General features: G+C 39.2%; 1 protein-coding gene across 24 annotated transcripts in view; it reads right to left on the bottom strand.

Annotated features, from left to right (window-relative positions):
- The window catches only part of STAU1 (staufen double-stranded RNA binding protein 1), a 90,167-nt gene that overhangs the window by 28,606 nt on the left and 40,515 nt on the right, over positions 1-21,046 (bottom strand). For 5 of the 24 annotated variants that reach the window (XM_049699840.1, XM_049699842.1, XM_012537814.3 and 2 more), the window contains 2 exons: positions 7,736-7,874; positions 6,140-6,305 (listed from right to left, as the gene is read on the bottom strand). In XM_049699840.1, the coding sequence (XP_049555797.1) occupies positions 6,140-6,305; positions 7,736-7,836 (267 nt within the window). In that variant the 5' untranslated portion in view covers positions 7,837-7,874. Of the gene's footprint in view, positions 1-6,139; positions 6,306-7,735; positions 7,875-9,909; positions 10,115-11,540; positions 11,712-13,138; positions 13,264-14,946; positions 15,236-21,046 lie in introns of those variants that run through there. The other 19 variants (XM_049699838.1, XM_049699835.1, XM_049699843.1 and 16 more) reach the window with 14 other exon arrangements.

Below are 21,046 nucleotides of genomic sequence, written 5' to 3'. Positions count from 1 at the left end.
AGTCTTACCTTCATGAAGTGGGAATTACTGTTAACATCAATCCCATAGTGTATGGTTCAGCAATAAAATCTAGGCAACATTAAGAAAAGAAAAAAACACTCTGAACCATGCTTAACCCTCAATATGCCAGGGAAAAATAGTAATCACCATTTACCATCTGGCTCCAATGGGCCCTCTTTATTTTTCTATATTTAAAGACATTTTACAAATAACATACAGAATAAAAGGACAACAAAAATCATTTCATTAGAGACTTTAATAAAAAATTAAAATAACAAACCTAAGTTTTTATTCCAGGTTTGTAGTCAGGAAGGAAGGTACATATACCCAAAATGGGCAAGGTCATTAAATGCAACTAACAGCTGTCACGCCTGAACTTTGAGCACTGCCCATAGTAACGATGCCAGATTTCAAATCCACCTCCAATGGGTTCTAGCTTATGATTCTGATTCTTCATGTACTGGTATTGTCAAAACACATTACTTTTGAAACTGACTCATAACTTTGTTGAAGGGAGAAAAGCCATCTTCTTTGCCCTGTAACTACTGGGTTGGCCAAACAGTTCGTTTGGTTTTAAGTAAAAATAAAAGACACATTTTTCATTTTCACGAAGAACATTATTGAATGGATTCACTAACCGAACGAACTTTTTGGCCAACCCAATACAAAATGCTTTCATTTCTAGATTTATAAACACCAAAAGAAGGATCTAATGATTTTTTTCATTGTTGTATCATCAATTTCCTTCTAATACATACACCTCTTTCTATATGTATCCAGTTATTTTGTGGACATTAAGTGGTGAGAAAACTCTGGTGGCCAAACATCATATAAGATGAGAGAATGTTGCCACACAAATTTTTTAGAAAAACAAAACAGGATGGTCCAGTTCTTGTTGCAAAATATTGTGCAGCGAAGTCCTTCCTGTTGAATGACTGACCAGAAGAGAATGCACATTTCTTTTTCATACACCAGAGAAATACACAGTTCACCTGCTCACTCTTCAAGTCTGGGAAAACTTATCTAAGGTATCAACTGAAGACTCCCAGTCTGAGTCACGTCAACACTCAATCTCACCATCACCATTAGAGTCTAGAATGCTGCTGTTTTTCTCTCTGCATTCATCTTCTGATTTACCTAGTAATGAAAATGTCTTCCTCCATCAATTTTCTTCTCTTTGCCAGTACGGATGGAAAAAGGAAAATTCTGAAGTCTCTCCTGGGTTCAACAAAAGCTAAAAGTAGAGTAAAAAGATGGTGTCTCCAGTCTTCTTTTGTATCTTCTTGAAAGATAATGTGATACATTAGGCAATGCAGTAAGAGCATTAAAGGATGATGCAATAATGACGATTATTTCACTACTGTATCATCCACCAAGGATTTCATCATTCTTCCACTTTATTATTATTTTAGTCTTGTTTATTGCATATTTGGGAAAATATGATGAAGAGTGTTGAAATGATATGTAGGAGGACAGCAGCAAAATGTTTTTCAAAGCATAGGAAAATTAAGATTCCATAATGTAAAGATTTATAAAAGGATCCAAAGGACCCACATGATCATTTTAAGACAGAAATCATTATTCTACTTTCAAAAATAAGTATGTTTTCTCTTTGTTCTTTTTAAAACCTCTAGAAAAAGAATAAAAGTCATGCAATATCAATTATTACAGAGGTAGAGAAAGCTCAAAAATGGAAATTGGGTCCAATGGACCCTGATAGTATAATGAAGATTAAGGTCTCCAATTTTAGTTTTAGTCCTACTTAAATACGTCCCTGGCTCAAGTGAAGATAAGAACTCAAGACCAGGAAGAACTGCATTTATTTATTTTTTCAGAAGTAGTATTTAAAAAAAGAAAACTTCAAACAATACAACTTTTTTAAAAGTCTGTCCTCTACCACTACCACCAAGAGAAAACTACTTTTAAAGTTTGCTATAAGCTTCAAGATAGAAACTATGCACATGCAAATATATACAGATACATGCACACACAGTTGGCAATTTTGATTACTTAACACAATCACACTATACACGTAGTAACAGCTCTGGATCATGATTCCCCCCCCATTCATTCATTATGGGCCTCCTTTCAACATCCACGTAAATAGATATACCACACTCTGATACTCTTGGGATAAATGTATTCATTTATTTAACCATTTCCCTACTAATGGACATATTAGGCTAGCTCCTGTTTTTCTCTATTACAGATACTGTAGTTATGACCATCTTACTCCTAACACCTCAACACTGAATAAGTCATCCTTTATTAGCACAAGCCATGGACGGGACAGGAACAGAACAGAACAGAATAGAATAGAGGTGCTTTCCCAACTCAGGGCCTCTGCTCAAGCTGCTCCCTCTGCTGGGAATGTACTTCCCCTGCTCTTCTGCTCATCTTCAGTCTGAGCTTAAATGACTCTTCCTCAATGCACCATCAGTACTCCTACCTAAACAAGACATGTTATGCTCTCATGATACTTGCTACTTCCATCCTAGCACTGCACTTTTTGATGATACTCCATTCAACCAAGCTCCACATGGGGAGGGGCAGTGCTGCTGTTTACCTTTAGGGTCAGCCAAGCACAGTGCCTGTCATCAAGGGACCAAACCACACCTGTCTTAGACAGAAACCGCCAGATTTAGTGGCTATATTTTAGAGAAGGTGAATCGATCCACCACATGAGCTAAAAATTTTTAATAGCAAAATGGACAATTCGTTTAAAATGATAATTTCCAGTGCTGGCAGGCTGTGGGCAAACAGGCTGCTCAGGCCCTGTTGGCAGAGGCCTAAAATGGTACCATCTTCCTGGTGGGGAACTTGGCCATATACGTTACCATGCAATTCCACTTCTAGGACTGTGGCTCATAAAAATAATCACGGACATACACAAAGATTTAACTACAACAATGTTCTTCACTACCTATTTTTATAACAGGAAAAACTGCAAACAACCTAAAAACCAAGCCTCTGTTGCTGAAAAAATAAACTGGTATGCTCACACAATGGAACACTGTGCAGCCATTAACAAGTGCTTAAGGGACATCCCTGGCAGTCCAGTGGCTGAGACTCTGCACTTCCAGTGCAAGGGGTGTGGGTTCGAACCCTGGTTGGGGAACTAAGATCACACATGCTGTGCAGTGTGGCCAAAAAAAAAAGTACTTAGAACCATGTTGAATTTGAGTCCCCCATGGAATTATAAGTAAATGGCATTACAACATATTCATAATGAGCACTTCAGTGAAAAAAAGGTGGTTACTGTACAATATCATCCCATTTTTGTGAAACAGGTGCATGTGCTTACTTATATGTGCACTGACATTCACAAAAATGTTTACAGTGACTATCTACAAGTGGTAAATTTATACAGCATTTGTTTTTCTTTTTGAGTTTTAAAATTTTTATAGTTCACAGGCATTACTTATAAGAAAAAAAATTAAAGCTGTCTTTTAAAAATGTCCTTCTCCCCTGCTGCCCACCCTCCAGGGGGCCTGGTAGACCAGGCGCAGCTCATTTAGGTGGGAAGCCAAGTGTTTCACTTATTACCTCAAAGAAAAGGTCATATCCTAGTTAATGACCCTAATTTCTGAAGTCTCTACTTCAAACCATATAGAATTAGAAAAGGGGCAAAGAGGAGGAAACAAGGGGCACAAGTGATGATCATGACTCCCAGCCAAGCTGCTTATAGAACGTCAGGTGAGCCGAGGACAGGGTGTCCACTACAGCCCCCTGACCTTAAGACCTGAGCCAACCAACTGCTCTGTGAGTCACTCTGAGACACTGACGGGCGCTTTCCCTTTGCAGCGATATGGTGAGTACATACTTCCAAGGAGGATTCCAAGGGGGAAAACTGCCTGGGAAGCACTGAAAATACTTAGGACCTGGGATTCCCAAACCCTGACTGTGCTTTAGAGGTACTCTAAGAGCATGTTAAAAAAGAAAAAAAAAAGCAGGACTTCCCTGGTGGTCCAGTGGTTAAGACTCCACGCTCCCACTGCAGGCAGCGTGGGTTCGATCCCTGGTCAGGGCGCTAAGATCCCACATGCCGTGCGGCACAGCCAGGAAAAAGAAAAAGGAAAAAAAGAAAAAGCCAGACTCCTGGCTAGACCCACTGCATTAGAATCTAGATTCATGTGGGTTAGGCCAAGGAATTTTTTTTTTAAACTTCTCAAGTGATTCTGAAGCAGACAACCCACATACCACTGTTCAGCGATCGTTTAACAACTGCTGGCTAGAAGGAACCAAGAAATACCTACTCCATCTGACTCCAATTATATTAGCACGAAAGTCAACTCAAAAAATGAAGCCTCCAAAAATAACTCAGATTTCACTACCTTTGGTGTTTTTAACAAATCTCACCACTGAGAACTTCATCCTTTCACTTCACTAAATTCTCCTCTTCTAAGCTATAGTCCATTCTCCTTTATTTGGTCCTCAGTGGACCCAGGAAACAGATCATCTCTGTTAAAATGCATGATGACACTCAAGATGGAAATGCACTGCAACAGAAGAAAAACAAAACCGTCCTGCACAGCAGCCATGAAGCCACAGAGCACCACCCTGAGCTGGGTCACCCTGGGGGACAGCTGGACACAATGGACCTCAGCAAGCACCCTGCCAAGGGTCCCTTCAACTTCAAACCTATCATCACCCATTTAGCCCTACGTTCTGTGCAAGATCTTCCTATTCTTTGAGGACTTGTTTCTTGATGAAGAAAAGTCAAATGCTTCCCAGGGATGTTTTCAGGAAGCATTTCATACTATGATTAAACAGAATCATGAAATCTCAGTGTTTTCTAACTCAGTGGGTTTCTCCTGGAACTCTGGACCCTCAATGGCATGGAATCACTGATTTTCTAAGACCCATATTCCTATTTAGTCACAGAGTTCAAATCCTTTACCTGTTGTGATAATTTTAAAACACAGTCCCCAAGGGAGTTCCCTGGCAGCCCAGTGATTAGGGCTCCGCACTCTCACTGCCGAGGGCCCGGGTTCAATCCCTGGTTGGGGAACTAAAATCTCACAAGCTGCATGGTGTGGCCAAAAATTAAAAATTAAAAATAAAAAAATAAAATGTGTCTCAGAGTGACTCACAGAGCAGTTGGTTGGCTCAGCCCCCAAGTTCTTTGATACTCCTCTCATCCAGAAGTGGGGTTCTCAGCATTGTGAACGTACTAAAAGTCACTGAACTATATACACATAAAATGGTTAAAATTGTGAAATTATGTTATGTGAATTTTACCTCAGTACAAAAGTGAGATTCTGTACCTCTTGTTTTTGAATCTGGGCTCTGTGCCTGCTTGACCTACAGAATATGGCAGAAGTGACGCTGTGCTGACTTCTGGGCCTAGGTCCTAAGAAACTGGCAGCTGCTTCCATTTCCTGTCTTCTAGAATGCTCACCTTTGGAACCTAGCCACCACACTGTGAGGATGTGTAAACAATCTCTGCATAGGTTAACTAGGAGAGGAACTGAGGTCTCCGGACCAAAGCCCCCTCTCAGCTCCCAGGCGACAGCCAGCAACAACTCACCAGCCATGTGAAGGAGCCATCTTGAAAGAGATCCTCCAGCCCCTGCATAGCTGCCTCAGCCCAAGCTACGTGTAGCAGAGACAAGCTCCCCGTGCCAAGCCCTGTCTAAACTGCAGGCTTGTGAGCAAAATAAAGGCCTGTAGGTGTTTAAGCCACTAATTTTTGTGACAGTGTGTTAAGCAGCAATGGATAACTGGCACTTCAAGATAATAAAGAAAGAAAGACTGGTCAAAATGGCTTTAGAAAACCCTCTAACCTGGTACCATAAATCACAGATTCTGACAAGCATAATCTTCAGCACCAAAGAATTCTGCCATGCATGTTCTTCACAACTCAAGTGAGTCCACAATCTTTCTAACATGTTCACTCAAAACTATGCCATTGAGCACAAAAGAAGGCACCTGACTTTCTTGCTGAGACATTTTTTTTAAGGGGGAAGAAAGGCAAGAAAGCTACAGGGTATAAAAACTTGTAAGCTATCAAATAACAAACATTATGGACAACTCTCAATACATCCTCTTAGAGAAAGCAACTTGAGATGGTGTCTTCCCTACCACCTTCCTGCTACACCCAAAGCGTCAAGGAGCCCCAGCTCTGCTCTCTCCTCACCTCCAGCCTCTCGGGTGGGGGCTCGTTCTGCAGGGTCCTCAAAGCTTTTGCAGCAGCGTCGTGTTTCGCAGCCTGTCTCGTCTTTCCTTTCCCGTTAAATTGCTGTCCTCCCACAGAAAGTTCAACTTGATAAAGTAAAGGTGGCACTGGAAATGGGTAAAAGTACCTAAAAATAGAGGGGGGTAAGGAAAATAAGTCTCAGGTAAGTCACCATACGTTCTCTGAAAAACTCCAGGTATTTCCTTCATCACAGGTCCTGATCACATCAGCGTTTACTCACCAATAATGACTCCTCATCAGTACATCCAGAGATTTCCCATGTTTATGCTGCATTAGAATTGCCACACGGTATGAGCAAATACTGTTTATGTTCCACAAAATACACTGCCTTACAAATTATATGAGTTCAATTTATAAAGCTAACCCGTATTTACAAAATCTAAAATAGATTAGACTTTGGCTGAGACAGAACACTTAACTTGCTCTACTTTCTCGTACCTGAGATTCACGCTTCCGGGTCTCCAGAAAAGGATGGAAATTTTTTAACAGACGTCTTTTAGAAAGGACCCTCATTTCTGTAAATCCCAATATCCTATAGCCTGGTGGAGGCTGGTTTCTATTTTTAAAATTCCACCTCCCTCCTACCCCAAAGTAGGGAAGGGAAATGAAAAATGAAGACCTCCAGTTTGATCATCAATCTATCCACTAGTGTCTTATGACCACAAGCAGAAGGTTTTTAACACATGGCATTTTCAGGTTTCGATTAATATTTTACTGCATCCATATACCAAGGCTATTTACAAACACATATGTAAGTTCAACAGTCAAAAAGTACCCAATAAACAATAATCAGGAAATCTGTGAATGATGAGAATTGTGGTATTGCAGGAATCATGTTCAAATATGACTCAGTTTGGGACTTTCCTGGTGGCACAGTGGTTAAGAATCCACCTGCCAATGCAGGGGACACAGGTTCGAGCCCTGGTCCGGGAAGATCCCACATGCCACGGAACAACTAAGTCCGTGCGCCACAACTACTGAGCCTGCGCTCTAGAGCCCACGAGCCGCAACTACTGAGCCCACGCGCCACAACTACTGAAGCCCGCATGCCCTAGAGCCCGTGCTCTATGACAAGAGAAGCCACCGCAATGAGAAGCCCACACACCTCCAAGAAGAGTAGCCCCCGCTCGCTGCAACTAGAGAAAGCCCGCGCATAGCAACGAAGACCCAACACAGCCAAAAAAAATTAATAAATTTTAAAAAATAAAATAAAAATCATTAGGCCATCTTTGTTTAAAAAATAAAAATATGACTCAGTTGCACAAAGCAGTTAGAAGGGTGATAGCTTTAACCAGATAGCTTGGGGCATGAGCCTAACTGCTCGTGAGGAATGTGCTCAGGCCCTTTCCAATGACAGGAGTTAAAAGAGCATCAAGATACAGTTCCAATGACACCAAGACAATTAAGACTGACTTTAGCATTTGGCAGGCCAAAGAGGACCAAACCATTTTGTGCTCTACAATCTAAAGATCTTATTATTCTACGTAAAAGATCAAATATATCTTCACCTGTATTGAAAACAAAACAAACACATACCTTGGGGGATAAGCACCTCCTCTCATGTTGTAGTTATAGGTGGACTGCATCCGAGAGTAAGGGTCGACAGGCTTATACATTGGTTTTTTTCCAAGTTTCATGCACAGTGCATTTAGCTCTACAGTAGGGGTTATGCTTTCTGCAACACAGAATCAACACAAAGAATTGTTTTTTTCTGATGTGAGAATGACACTCACTAAAATCAAAAAGAATAGCATGCTTTCTACTAATTGGATTCATGATGTATTTCAGGAAAAGATCTAAATACTTCACTGCTAGGCATCAGGTCAGGAAATCCAAGAATCTGCTGTGATTTCTAGGTATTAATACACAGTCAGCAGCACAAAATATACTGTAACGGCTATTAAGGGAGCATCAGTGTAACGCAAGATGTTAGCAGTGAAAGCCAGTTGTCAGAAATAAGTTCCAATACACATCAAATTCCATGATTAAAAAATCCCACAGGACCGTCCAAGTCATTTCATTGTTTGGGAATACTCAACCAACATAACTTTGGTTGCACTGACTGGCTGGCTTACACTTAGAAGGATGTTTGTACACACTATTTCATAGAACAATGCATTTATTCAGTACTAACTGGAGGCAGAGTACTGTGCTAAGCTTGAACACAATTCTTGCCCCAGAGGAGTTCAAAGAACACAAAACACACTCAAAGAACTACAATACAACATTATGTGTGCTATAAGGAAAGGTGCAGTATCACTGAGGAGGAGACAAGTAAATTCTATCTGGAGAAGTCAGATGAGACCTACAAAATATTTAGAGGTTCCCATTCTTAATTTTTTTTGGGGGGGGCGGGCCACACCTCACAGCATGTGGAACTTCCCTGATCAGGGATTGAACCTGCACCCTCAGCAGTGGAAGCACGGAGTCTTAACCACTGGACCACCAGGGAAGCACTGGATGTTTCATTCTTGATACTTATAATGGGATCTGACTTGTGGTAATACTTGTTAGAAAAATGAGATCTGTTGCCGTATACAACAGGAGCAAGTATATCTTGGGTTATCTCAGAAATAGCAACTTTAGAAAATATTCATTATTCATCTTCCTTTTTTTCCCCTCTCATTTCATCCAACTCATAAACCTTTAAAAATCATTTAAAAAGAAAACCAGCCTGGAAAGATTAGTGTAGGTGCACAATCACATTTAAAAATAACACTTTAATATCAAACACAGAACAACACTAGCAATGGCAAAGTTCGATTTAAATGCACACAAAAATCCATTTTAAAATGCCCCTTTAGGGTGTATGTAGAGGAAAATAAAAATGACTCGATTCTGTACCATAACTGGTTTGACTAGGTTTAGTGCATAAATCAAATTTACAAGAATATCTTTGAGTTTGCAAAGTCAGAGGGCCACGTGAATAACCAACCTCTCTCTAGCTAACATCAGAATTATATTTTTTACACAATTCAAATAGTGCATTTTAAGTAAGAGCAGCTCTGACCCATAAAATTTATCTGCAGTAGAGAATAAATTTAAAGAAAGAATACCACAAAGCAATCAAAAGCAACAAGAAAGGTGTGACCGAGATCTTTTGAGATCTTCCCAGATCATTCCCGAGTGCAAAGGGCCTGGAATGACTTCACGTACTGGAGCAATAACTCTCCTAAAACAGCCACTTCTACCTACAGCCTCCAGGTCAGTGGTTCTCAAGCTCCCGCCAGACACTCCTCTTTATCAGTATTCTCCCCAGTTGGGCCCTTGCTTGAAGAGATATTACCTACTGATTTGTATTTAAGAAACAAATATTTTAAATATTTTCTCATTCTTGTTAATGATCAGGAAACATAAAACTGATAATCAGGGGTTATGATCAACATGTTATAATCAATATGACCACACGGAGTTGAAGTGATTTTAGCTAAAACCCACATTCTTGGCATCTATACAACCTTATCAAAAGAAAACATGTATTTTCATTAGGCTTTTCTAAAAATCTCGGAAATCATCTGGCGACATCCTTCACCGCCCACGACCACCTTTCCAGACCAGCAGGAGTGGAGGGACTGGAGCCTGGGAACCACTGCTTTAGAGTAAGGCTAAGACCTGAAAAGATAAGCATTTGCCACTGGTAGTGCAGACTCTGTGCTTTCAAAACCAACAAGTTAGTTAAGAAAGAATTCATATACATACTAAACAGATACCTCTAGACACACTTTTGAAAGGAACCTGTCTTGGCCCACGCATAATACCTGGATTCCTTCCTTCGCTACGAAAAGGGCGGACTATAGGTTTAGGAAATTTTGTTCCTTCCAAAGCTTTGGCAGCAGCTGTGTGTTGGGCTTTTTTAATACTAGTTCCTTCAGCTTCCCAGTGCTGATCTCCAAGTGTTAGCTGTACTGTAAACACCTACAAATGAAAATTGTGAGCTCTCAATTCATGAAACCTGATGTTGACTATAATATGTCACTTGGTCCTTGAACATAATTTATGGTCATGGTTTAAAAGGCCTGGTCATTATCTTGATAATTTATCCCTTCATCCCCTTTTTCGTTGTTTTTATAAACACAAAAAGATACACATATCATTGACTTGTACTGCACAGCACTCCATGAAAAAACTATGCTTTGAAAGATGGGGGTAAGTACAGAGATTAAAAAATGTTCTCTGATATATTAAAATATTAAATGCTGATGATTTGGAAGCCATCCAAATAGAAAATTGTCTTCCCATTATTTCTCATGGAAGAAACTTAGCAAACTTGATTTAGACACACAGTAGTACCTCATACAAATGAAGACAATATTTGTTTTGATGTTGTAATTTGTTTGTGGACGCTTGTCTGAAAACACAACCCCATTAGAACGAAAACTCAAATAAATTTGGGAATGTCAGCCAGGTTCGAAAATGTTGCCTTTTACTTTCCTAAGACTGCACTAGTCAGACACTGCTTCCACTTGCAGAAGCAAATCAGATTCATAGCAAGTAAAGATCTAAAAACGTTTCTGAACTCAATTCTAAGGAGGCAATCAAAACAGCTAATTCCGTCCTCAACAAATACTGACAATGGCAAGCCTCTTTCTTCCTTTTTAAGTATAAAGGTAACTCATGTGCACACTCCATTCGTAAAATTAGGTTACATTAATCCGATCAGAACTGGACTAATACTCTATCAAAAAAAAAAAAAACCATGACCCATCACAGCTCAGTGATTCTTTAACTTTGGTGTGCATCTGAAGAATAACCTGGGAAGCTTGGTAACATACACATGCCCAGGGATTTCGACTGAACAGCACCAGGGAAGCCCAAGCATGTGTATTTTTAACAAGCTCCCAAAGTGATTCTGATGCACTTCAACGTTTCAAACTCACTACTTTGGAGCTTTTATTCTTCTCATCTTCTTTATCACAGAATATCACTTTATTTCATTGACAAATAATTCACATGAGAAATGTTAATCTGAGTATGCCTAGGTCATTTAAATTTGGTGCCTAAAGGGATGGGGCCAACTTGCCTTATAGCTGATTTTTCTTATAGGTCTTAACTTCAGGATTCCCTCAGTGCACAGCTTCCACTAAAGGGGAAAAATTAAAGAATCCTTCATCCCCCTTGAAATATTAGGGGTCTCCTATATTTATGCTGCAGTTCATAAAGCTACTCACTTAAGCACCAATAGCATGAACTCAAAACCCTGGCTGGCATGAAAGGTCAAATGGCAGAAGAAGCCTGCAATCCTGTGCAATCCCTGAGTCATTTTTGTGATCCTTTCATGGAAAGACATTGAAGGGGAAAATGCTAAAAGATAGAAAACAGTTAATTTCATGATCAGTCTTGCCTTTCTCCAGGGCTGTCCCCGTCGGCGCTGCTGCCACTCTGCTGCCTTCTGTGTGGAGGGTTGGTAGTGAGGTTAGATCTTGGTTCAGACAATTAAAAGTACACCAGACCTCTGACTTTTTAAATAGTCTAACAATCATCTAGGAGGGAATAACTTTTCCTCTTTGAACAACTTGTAGGTAAAAAAAAAAAAAAAAATGCAGTTACAGATTGAACACACAGCCAAATTACCTAAAGTACTAAAGTTCAAGTGAGAAAGTACATATTTCCAAAAATATCAAAACAGTTAATAAAGGGAATCCCAAAGTTAAGATCTGCAAAAAAAATCCTGTAGAAGAAACAGAACAGTTATAAAAAATGGCTAATTGCCTTCTAAAGGTAAAGAAACATTTCAAATATAATTATGCTTTAGAATAATATTAAAACTAGCTTCATGTGAGTGGGAAATTTCTGTTTTTCTTAAATGCATAATTGCCTAATAATAATAAGTACCATTTCTCAAGCATTTACTATGTGCCAGACATTGTGCTCCACACTTTAATATATCTCACAATAGACTTATTTGGTAGGTATTATTATCCCCATTTTACAGATGAGAAAACTGAGGTTCAAAAAAAGTAGCAACTTGCCCAAGGTCACACAGCTAGTAAGAAGCTAAGATTCAAACCCAGATCTGTCTGACTCCAAAGGCAACTCACCTAACTGTGCTATCCTGTGGTGCCATTTATGATTGTGGTTGATGTTACTTTTAGTCAAATGAAAAGAGAAACCTGGTATCAGTCAAGGTTTGAGGTTTGCATGTCAAGAAAAATGAGGCATAAAGAGACAAATAACTCATCCTTATAAAAAGTATATCATCTTACTGCAAGGCTAGGATCAGAAACAGGAGGCCCAATTCCTTATGTCTCATACTACAGCTGCAAAAGATAAAGCCAGATATGCAAACATTTAAGTTCCAAGATGTACTGATACATTAGCACAGATATCAAACAAGCTTAAAAGACTGAACTCCTGAATAACAAATAGGAAAAATTCAAATTACAGTCAGTCTTTCATCCTCTAAGATGAGGGGAATGAGAAGGGTACCTGAAATCAGAGATAATCCAAAATACTCACTGGGAGGCTAATTTTACCTCTCATATTCAAACCTTGTTATCTGATTGCCAACAAGTGGCAGAACTGATTTCCCATTCACCTCCTCTCCCTGCCCAGTCTAAGGTACACATGCACTTTCAAACAAGCAGGAAAGGAGCCAGAGGTAGGCAGAAGCCAGGAGGCCCAGAGCCTGGAAAACTCACAGGAAATCAATCACAGGTGCTTGGGAATTGTCTCTATTCAGAATGCTAAACAACCACACACTAACTGGAGTTTTAAAAGCCAAATATCCCCCAAAGAAGCACATCTTTTCTTTGACCCATTCTGCAAGGATGAAAAAAGAAGCGACTCGCCAACAATCTGTACTTTTGCGTCTCTTTAAGACAACCTCAGCAGTTTGAAAATATATATATTTTGCATCACAGAACCACTTGCAACTGTATAAAAAGAAAGAAAACATTCCTAGTGGGTTATAAATGCACAAGCAGTATGGACAATATTTACCTTACAGTGAGCTGGACCTTGCTCACGCAAAAGCTTATACTCAGGTTGAATCTTGTTGAAACGGGCTAACTCATTCACAAGACACATTGGGGTTTTCTCTTTGGGGTGTGCCATGTTAGAAGGAACTGAAAAATAACGTAAGAGCATTGAAGTCAACTAGCAGTATTTAAGACTGCAGCTCTCCCAGGGATATGAAAAAAGAGGGAAAACAAGCTGAAGGTCTAAGGATTTAAAGCAGCAGTGATGCAATACTGCAAACCACACTGGGGGCACATATCTGAAGACACAGCTGGGATCTTTTCTGAACCAGTTGAAGCCAGGTAACCTAGGAGGGGGTGTGTCTTCAAAAGAGAGAGAATAGAAGTCAGAGGAATAACTAAACCATGGCAAGCACACAAGATTTGAAATCAGATGAAGCACTGCTATTATAACCAAGGGAATAACAAGGAGGTCTTTTGAGTGGAGACACACACACACACTGGTTACCGCAACAGCTGTCAGCTGTACCCTGTTCGTTATTTCATAAAAACTCAATATGCCAGTACCATTTCTCAAACCACGACTGTCCTTTTCCACACAGCTAACTTCTCATTCCTAGGGCGTCCTCTAGTCTTATCTCCAGAGGCTGCCATCCTCAGACCATATCCATTTCTGATAATTATAAGTAAAATAAAATGGCCTTTGTGGGTGGGAGTTTTATGAAGTCAAAAAAATGTGGACATAAGAACACATTAGAAGAAAAAGCAATAAATCCCAGAGGACTGAAATAGTCTGTGCCATTTCCTATTAAGATGGTATTCAAATGGCAAATATGGGGAACACTGAATCTCTAGGGGACCATGACAAGTCAAGAATGCTATTTGGTGAGCCGGTCCAAGGAAGTCTAGAGGTAGCAGCATGATAGATGCCATTCTGCCGAGAGCGGGACAAGCTAACACTCTAAGAACAGATTTACAAAGTAAAGGAAACGAGACGATGAAGGAAGAGGAGGAAATGCAAGGGAAACTGTCAGGCTTAAGGTTGAAAAGAATTTTTTATTAGGTGACTCTAGCATAGAGACACCTATGCTGACACCCCATTTAATTGGTTTTGCAACTTGGGGGAAGGGGAGGTTTGGGGAGCAGAATATTGTTTTTAGGGTTTTTTCCCCAGAGGTTTCAAGTTTTTCCTGATCAATGAGCACATTTATTTCATTTTTATTTTCCTAATATTTAAATTTGAATGCTTCTAAACTTATTTCTTTTTTAAAAATCTCTGCTTCTTTGTTCAACTTCTAACTGGTCCTCACTATGATTTCTTAGCCACCTCTGGAATCTCAATTTAAGCTTACTTATTCAAAATAAAAATTATCAAATGCGAACACACTCTTTTGCTTTCCAATAAATCTGCCTGCCCCCTTGCTTGGGAAAAATCTTATAGACATCCAAAAAGGAGGCTTACACCTACAAATCAATTCTGGGAAATAATGATAAAAGCAGAATTTTCCCATATAACAATGAATATCCAAAGTGGTATTTACTGTTCGATTCTTTCTGCCAGCTACCACTTTATAATAGACAAGGCTTTATAGTTTAGTTTCCAATTTTCTTTCTTACACTTTGAAATGGTCTGTCAAAGGCCTCCATCAACCCGATATACAACCAAGTGTGTTCTATATCTGGGATAAAGAAGCATGGGTGGTATACTTTCTTCTGCTTCTTGAAGGTAAATGTGTGTGAGAGCTCCCTACATCTGCAATCTACTTATCAGATCAGAAAACAGGCTAAGAAAACATTTGAAACAGAAGACACTTGGAGTCATACGCTTACCTGCAGCTGCACTGGTGGATGTAATAGATGCAGAGGGTAAAGCAGAGTTTTGAATAGGTCTACCTGCATTTTCAGAGGGCAGAGAGCTAGTAGTAGAAGGAATACTCATCAAAGGCTGTGAGAGAAGAGACTGGTTCTTGTTCAGTATTTGGCTCCCTGAGAGAGCGGCAGATGGGTTCTGAACTTGCACTTGAACTTGAGACATGGTCACTTTCAACAAAAGTGAACAACTGCAGGTAAACAGCTTTCAGTGCAGGTTAATTCAGTGCTATGAAGTCTAAAGTTCTACCTGAAAGTTGTAAGGGAAAGAAAATAAAAAGATAAATTATAGAGGAGATATGTAATTGCCAATATTCAGTCAAAATTGGTGTCACCTACTCTAGTATGATAATGGCCCCGTTTAGTACGTAGCTATGTTGATGTATTAGAAATGTGTCTCTCCTTCGTATACAGTAAGGTTCACTAGCCTTGTAAATTTCTCAAAGTGTTTTTAAATGACTTACAATACCCACATGCCCTGCATGTTCATTTTACAAAGAGAATCGGCATGGTATGATAATATTTATTGTTGAATATTAAGAATTATAAACTATAGTTATATTCAAAAATGCAAATTAAAAAATATGAAGAGGTTTTCCATTGCATATGGGATATGGTAAAGGTTTCTGGTTTCAAATTGATAAGAAACTGAAAGCAAACTGGGTTTGTAACACCATTAACAGGTGAATGTAAACACTGCTTCCATTTTAGGGCCATATGCTCAGATTGGCAACCTTAGAGCTTTCCTTTACATTGACTGAAGAAAGAGAAGAATTCCTCACTTTTCCTTTTTCTTTTTCCTTATGATGGTAAAAGATCTCTTTGTTTTCCTCAAGGTTTGTTTGAGATAGTCTCATTTATTTACAGATCCCAAACAAGAATTGCTGCACCCACATCAATGCTCATGATCCTGAGAAATCATCTGAATAGCAAAGAACATTCTATAGTATTTCTATCATTAAAAGCAAAAGCGGAGAAGATGAAGAAGAGAGGAACAGATTTCAGACAGATGATTTTACTAGCGTGGCTTGTAGGGGTAGAGCCTACGGAGCAGAGATTGTTTACTGCATCTTGTAAGTTCCAAAAGCATTAATCCTAAATACATTTAAATTTCTTCACAAGTCAAAAATAAGGACAGTTCTGCTCATTTTTATAGTCATAGTTCAAAAAGTTGAAAATGTTTAAGCAAATCAAAAGTACTCAAAAATAACCAGTAAGCAACAAGGAACAGAAAAAGCCAACCAAAGCAGAAGCCAGCAAGCTAACAAATTGGAAGTTCTATTATAGAGTAATTTTTGTTACTTTATTTTTTTTAAGTCTCAAAATGATTTTTAATTAACGCTGGACCTCTAGAAAGAGATGAATGACCAGAGCAATTAAGTTACTTGAGGAGTCCTGGCACACCCTCTCTTGTTGAAACAAAAAGGACTACAAAGTTCAAAACAAGACAAAAAACAAAAGCAAACCTCAGCTAAACTATGACTTTGGTTAATAGAGGCATAAACATTACCTTATACAACAAAATTCTCCAATACTGCAGTTGTTCCTTGCTTACTTTTGAAATCAGAACAAAATAACGGAGGAGATGCACTGAAGATCTAGGTAATGGTCTTAGCAGATAAGTTGCCAGTGTCAAGAAACAAGTCCAGAACCTTTCAGAAGTCAGCTATGACCCTGTTTCATTGTTCTTATTTCATTCAGCTGCCAAAATATAAACACTTCTCTCTCAATCTTCCCCCTCCTTCTTTTATTCACTCTCTCCCTCTCTTTCTGAACTCTGTCTTGAGGGCATTTTTCTAAAGAGTATACTCACAACTTCACAACACCAACCATAGGTCACAGGTCAAAACATAAGCCAAAAGCCAAAGTGTTTGCTCCACAGTCTACCTGCATCCAGAAGGAGCAACCCAACTCTGCCCTGGGTGGCTCTGGAGAGTCTGAGACTGAATGAACTAAATTTAGAAAGGGTGGGGCCCAAAGGGATCTCTTTTGGCTAACGTTCTCTACAGCAGGCCCACTGCCAGCATTTCCAGTCACAGACATAAATTCATAGGTTTTCTAGAAGTTGAGAAAGGGAACAAACAAGTTATTAATTAAAACTGCCCCAAAAATGTTAACCCCAGGTACACCTGGAGGAGTTATGTCTTTAAAACAACTGGTTGAAACCAGTAGCTCAGAACTGCAAATTAAAAAAATTTTAAACCCTCCTAATAAGGCTCTGTATTTTACAAATTTTTAATTTCCAATATGACCAATAAAAATTCAACAACCAGTACTCATTTTTAGTCATTTACTAATTTAACATTTCTACGTGTCTTTAAGCCTGAAAAGAGAATCTGAAGCAGTAGTTCTAAAGTGGGGGCAATTTTGCTCCCCAAAGACATATGACAATATCTGGAGCCATTATTTGATTGTCATATTTGGGGGATGGCAGAACCTATCAGTATCTAGTGGGTAGAGGGGCAAGCATGCTATTTCTAGTACATATATAATACGAATCCACAAACTAAAATCTTACTAATGTATTAAGCAGCTTATATTCTCAGACAGGAAAAGAAAACCCCCTTTTCATCTCAAAAGGCTCTAAAACACTGATGCTAATATTTTACCCAAACAGATGCTCCTCCCTAAGAGAAGCCAGGCAGCTATCATAGCTATAAATGGGGGGAAATATATGGTTTACTCACATAATTCAAAGAACAAATAAAGTTTTTCATTACTGATATCTATATAGTTCACAGAAGTATTCAGGGCAATCACAGAATTTCAGAGATATTACTTCTGTATAAATTTAGAACCTGTTGCTCAACAGTGCTCCATACTGAGATTAAATCCTTAAATGAAAACTTATCTTTTCCTTTACACCTGTCTTTAAGGATTGTTTTCCAACAGATAAATTAGGGACTTAGAAGAGATTAAAATGCTTTATTAGAATCTTCTTACAGAAGAACAATATTTCACACACAGTAAAATTAGGTTGAAAAGTTTGAAACACAGAGACTCCAGTTTTCCCCAGCGTTGGAAACACCTTGACTGTTAAGCCCGTGTTGTGCTATTTCCCTGCCTCCAGCACAGATGAGAACCTTTAATCTCCTGGGTTTTTTCCTATTTGAAGAGCTTGAGAAACCAACTCAAGAAAACATTTTCATCCTGTTCTCAAATCCTAAATTTGTGGAGTACATATAAGAACTACGACATTATAAGGGGTGAGATGATAATTATGGGTACCTCTATAAAAGCATTTTTTTTAATTGTACATGATGTGCTAAAAAGTGATCAGGCACAAAATGCATATTCCTAACTCAGCAATGAATCTACCAAGACTGGGCCATACTGAGTGCACAGTCTGAGAGATTTAATACACAAAAAGGCAGATCCTTCTAGAAACAGTTTACAGAAACACCTACAATACTACTTAGTCCTAACCATTTTCAACTAACAGATTGTTAAATTGTTGCAGTATGAAATACCTACTTCAGCAATTAGGGAAGATCATTTTTAATATCCAATTTTTATCAGGATTTACACATGACATAATGAAGTATCTATACTTTTGTGCAATCAACACATCATTCCCCTTTGTAATAAGTGATGTTTCCAAACAAGATGTGTTTTTTAAAAAACAGGAAGGGAGGGAGGGAGGGAAAAAGAAAGTCATCCCAATTCTGAACAAGCTTTTAAGATAGCCAAGACACTGCAAGAAATATCTCCCCTTCTCTTCTTTATTATATTTTATATAGTGTGGGTACACAGATACAAAGGAATATTCCAGTTCCTCACCATGACAGAACATTAACAGTACCAACAGCAATTTTAGGATATATTTATTCACTATTCAACAAAAATTTATTAAGCATCTAGTACGTGTGAACCCTTTTATGGCAGATTGTACATTCTCAAGTGCTAGAAACTACTTGTTAAACTTTTAAAGACACAAGAAGAGCTCTTTAAGCAACCAACTGTACGTCTATTAATCTGTTCTCTATAGCTTCTGAGAGGCTTCACTCTCAGAGAAACTTTGTCAACAACAAAAAGTTAAGGAATAAACCACTTTTCCTATAAAAGCCTTGAAATACACCTAAAATACCCACGTCCTTCCCTTACATCCAACACTTACTTCCAAGATCCCTGTCCAATACATCTTTCTAGCTGCAATGTGGTTATGTTTTCTGCAAGTGAACTCACTCCCCCACCACCATACCACCCTACCTTCACCTCCCCCTACCAGCATCCACCATCTCCTGCCCCCTGGAAACAGCAATTCACTGACTCCAAATGTTATCCAAACACCTGCAGGCAGGGCAACCACAAGTACAGAAACATGGCAATCACTATCATCCTACATAATCATTTCCAAAAAGACGATGTCAACGTCAAGCAAATAATGTCCAACAGCAGGCCCATATATCAAATCACACAATAATAAAAGGTTCTTGAAAAGAAATATGACCAAACTACTTAAAAGAAAAAGATCACAATGTACTTGGTGCTCAAGAGAAAGACACAGAACAAAAAGCCATGATGAGGCACAATCACTCGCAAGACAATAAAATGAGCCAAAAATAATGCCTGGAAACAACCCAGACTGTTCAAGACCTTTGCATCCAATACAAGTGACTGATTGCAGGGCCAAGCAGGCAATGGAGGATTTTCTTTACACACAGATGTAACCATTAGGTGGTCCATTTAAAGAAATACTTCCTAAAGGAGAATTCACTATTGTTCATCATAGAAAAACCATCACACCATACTGTACACTAAAGGGGAAAAAAAAAATTTACCTGTGCAGCCTAACAAGCTGAAAACCTTATTTTCTTTTCTAGGTTTGAAACGTTATCAAGTTCCCCTCCTCCCTTCCCTAGGAGAACTTCTTAAAAGTAAGTCAACACAAACACTTATTATTTTTGTAAATATGGAAGTTTGGGGGTGTTTTTTTTGGCCATGCCGTGCAGCTTGCAGGATCTTAGGTACCCAAGCAGGGATTGAACCCAGACCCTCGGTAGTGAAAGTGCAGAGTTCTAACCACTGGACCGCCAGAGAATTCCCAAAATGGAAGTGTTTTTAAATCAAAATGAGTATCTGTGTGTGATTTGCTGGTGATTGTTAAGAGTAATACTGTGGGACTTCCCTGGTGGCGCAGTGGTTGAGAGTCCGCCTGCCGATGCAGGGGACACGGGTTCGTGCCCCGGTCCAGGAAGATCCCACATGCCGCAGAGCGGCTGGGCCCGTGAGCCATGGCCGCTCAGCCTGCGCGTCCAGAGCCTGTGCTCCGCAACGGGAGAGGCCACAACAGTGAGAGGCCCACGTACCGCAAAAAAAAAAAAAAAAAAAAATTCTTGAATAAGAAGGGGCTTGGTTCAATACACTTAACTGTCTTTTCTTTCAAAGAAAAAAAATTGTAGTCTGTAGCCATGTGCCATCTACGTAGAAACCAGCCTTCCTGCTAAGTAGCAACAAACAATGTTAAATCATGTCAAACTTCTGAGTTGTGGCTTTCAGTTCTACTCCCAACTCAGATAGCAATTATATGCCCAACTCTTGCCAATCCACTGCTTGCTGCCTCAGTTTCCCCAAAGCAATCTGTAATAGGCTCTTTGACAAAGCCTCAGTTGTAGCAATCTGAGAGCTAAAACACTGAAGGAATCCTGAGGCACTGGTAACAGTTACTCAGTCCTTTGAAAAGAAAAGCATTATACAAATTCAGTGTGATGAGTGCAAATCCATTCCCCGAGCTTTGTATAACTTCTCTAAATTCCTTATGCATCAATTTCCTTATTCCCAAAGAAAGCAAGGGTTAACTTGTCTATTAATTACCACCTCAGAGATAGGGTATGATCATATGCTTTCAGCCCTTAGAGGGAAAGTGCTAAAAAACACAAAGCAGTGTCAATGCTTGCAGTGTCCTGACAAAGGACTGTAAAATCCTGAACACTCTTACAGTAAAACTTTTTGGGTCCAGGTGATCACAAGCAGTCAGTGGTAAATGGAACTTGTTTTCATTCACAACAAAAAACAATGTGGAATTATTTCCACAAGTTTGAAAACCAGGTTTAACATAAGC

Source organism: Orcinus orca, chromosome 16, assembly GCF_937001465.1.
Source record: "Orcinus orca chromosome 16, mOrcOrc1.1, whole genome shotgun sequence".
NCBI lineage: Eukaryota > Metazoa > Chordata > Mammalia > Artiodactyla > Delphinidae > Orcinus > Orcinus orca.
The sequence above is the reverse complement of the archived record's forward strand: the minus strand, read 5'-3'. Positions and strand labels throughout refer to the sequence as shown.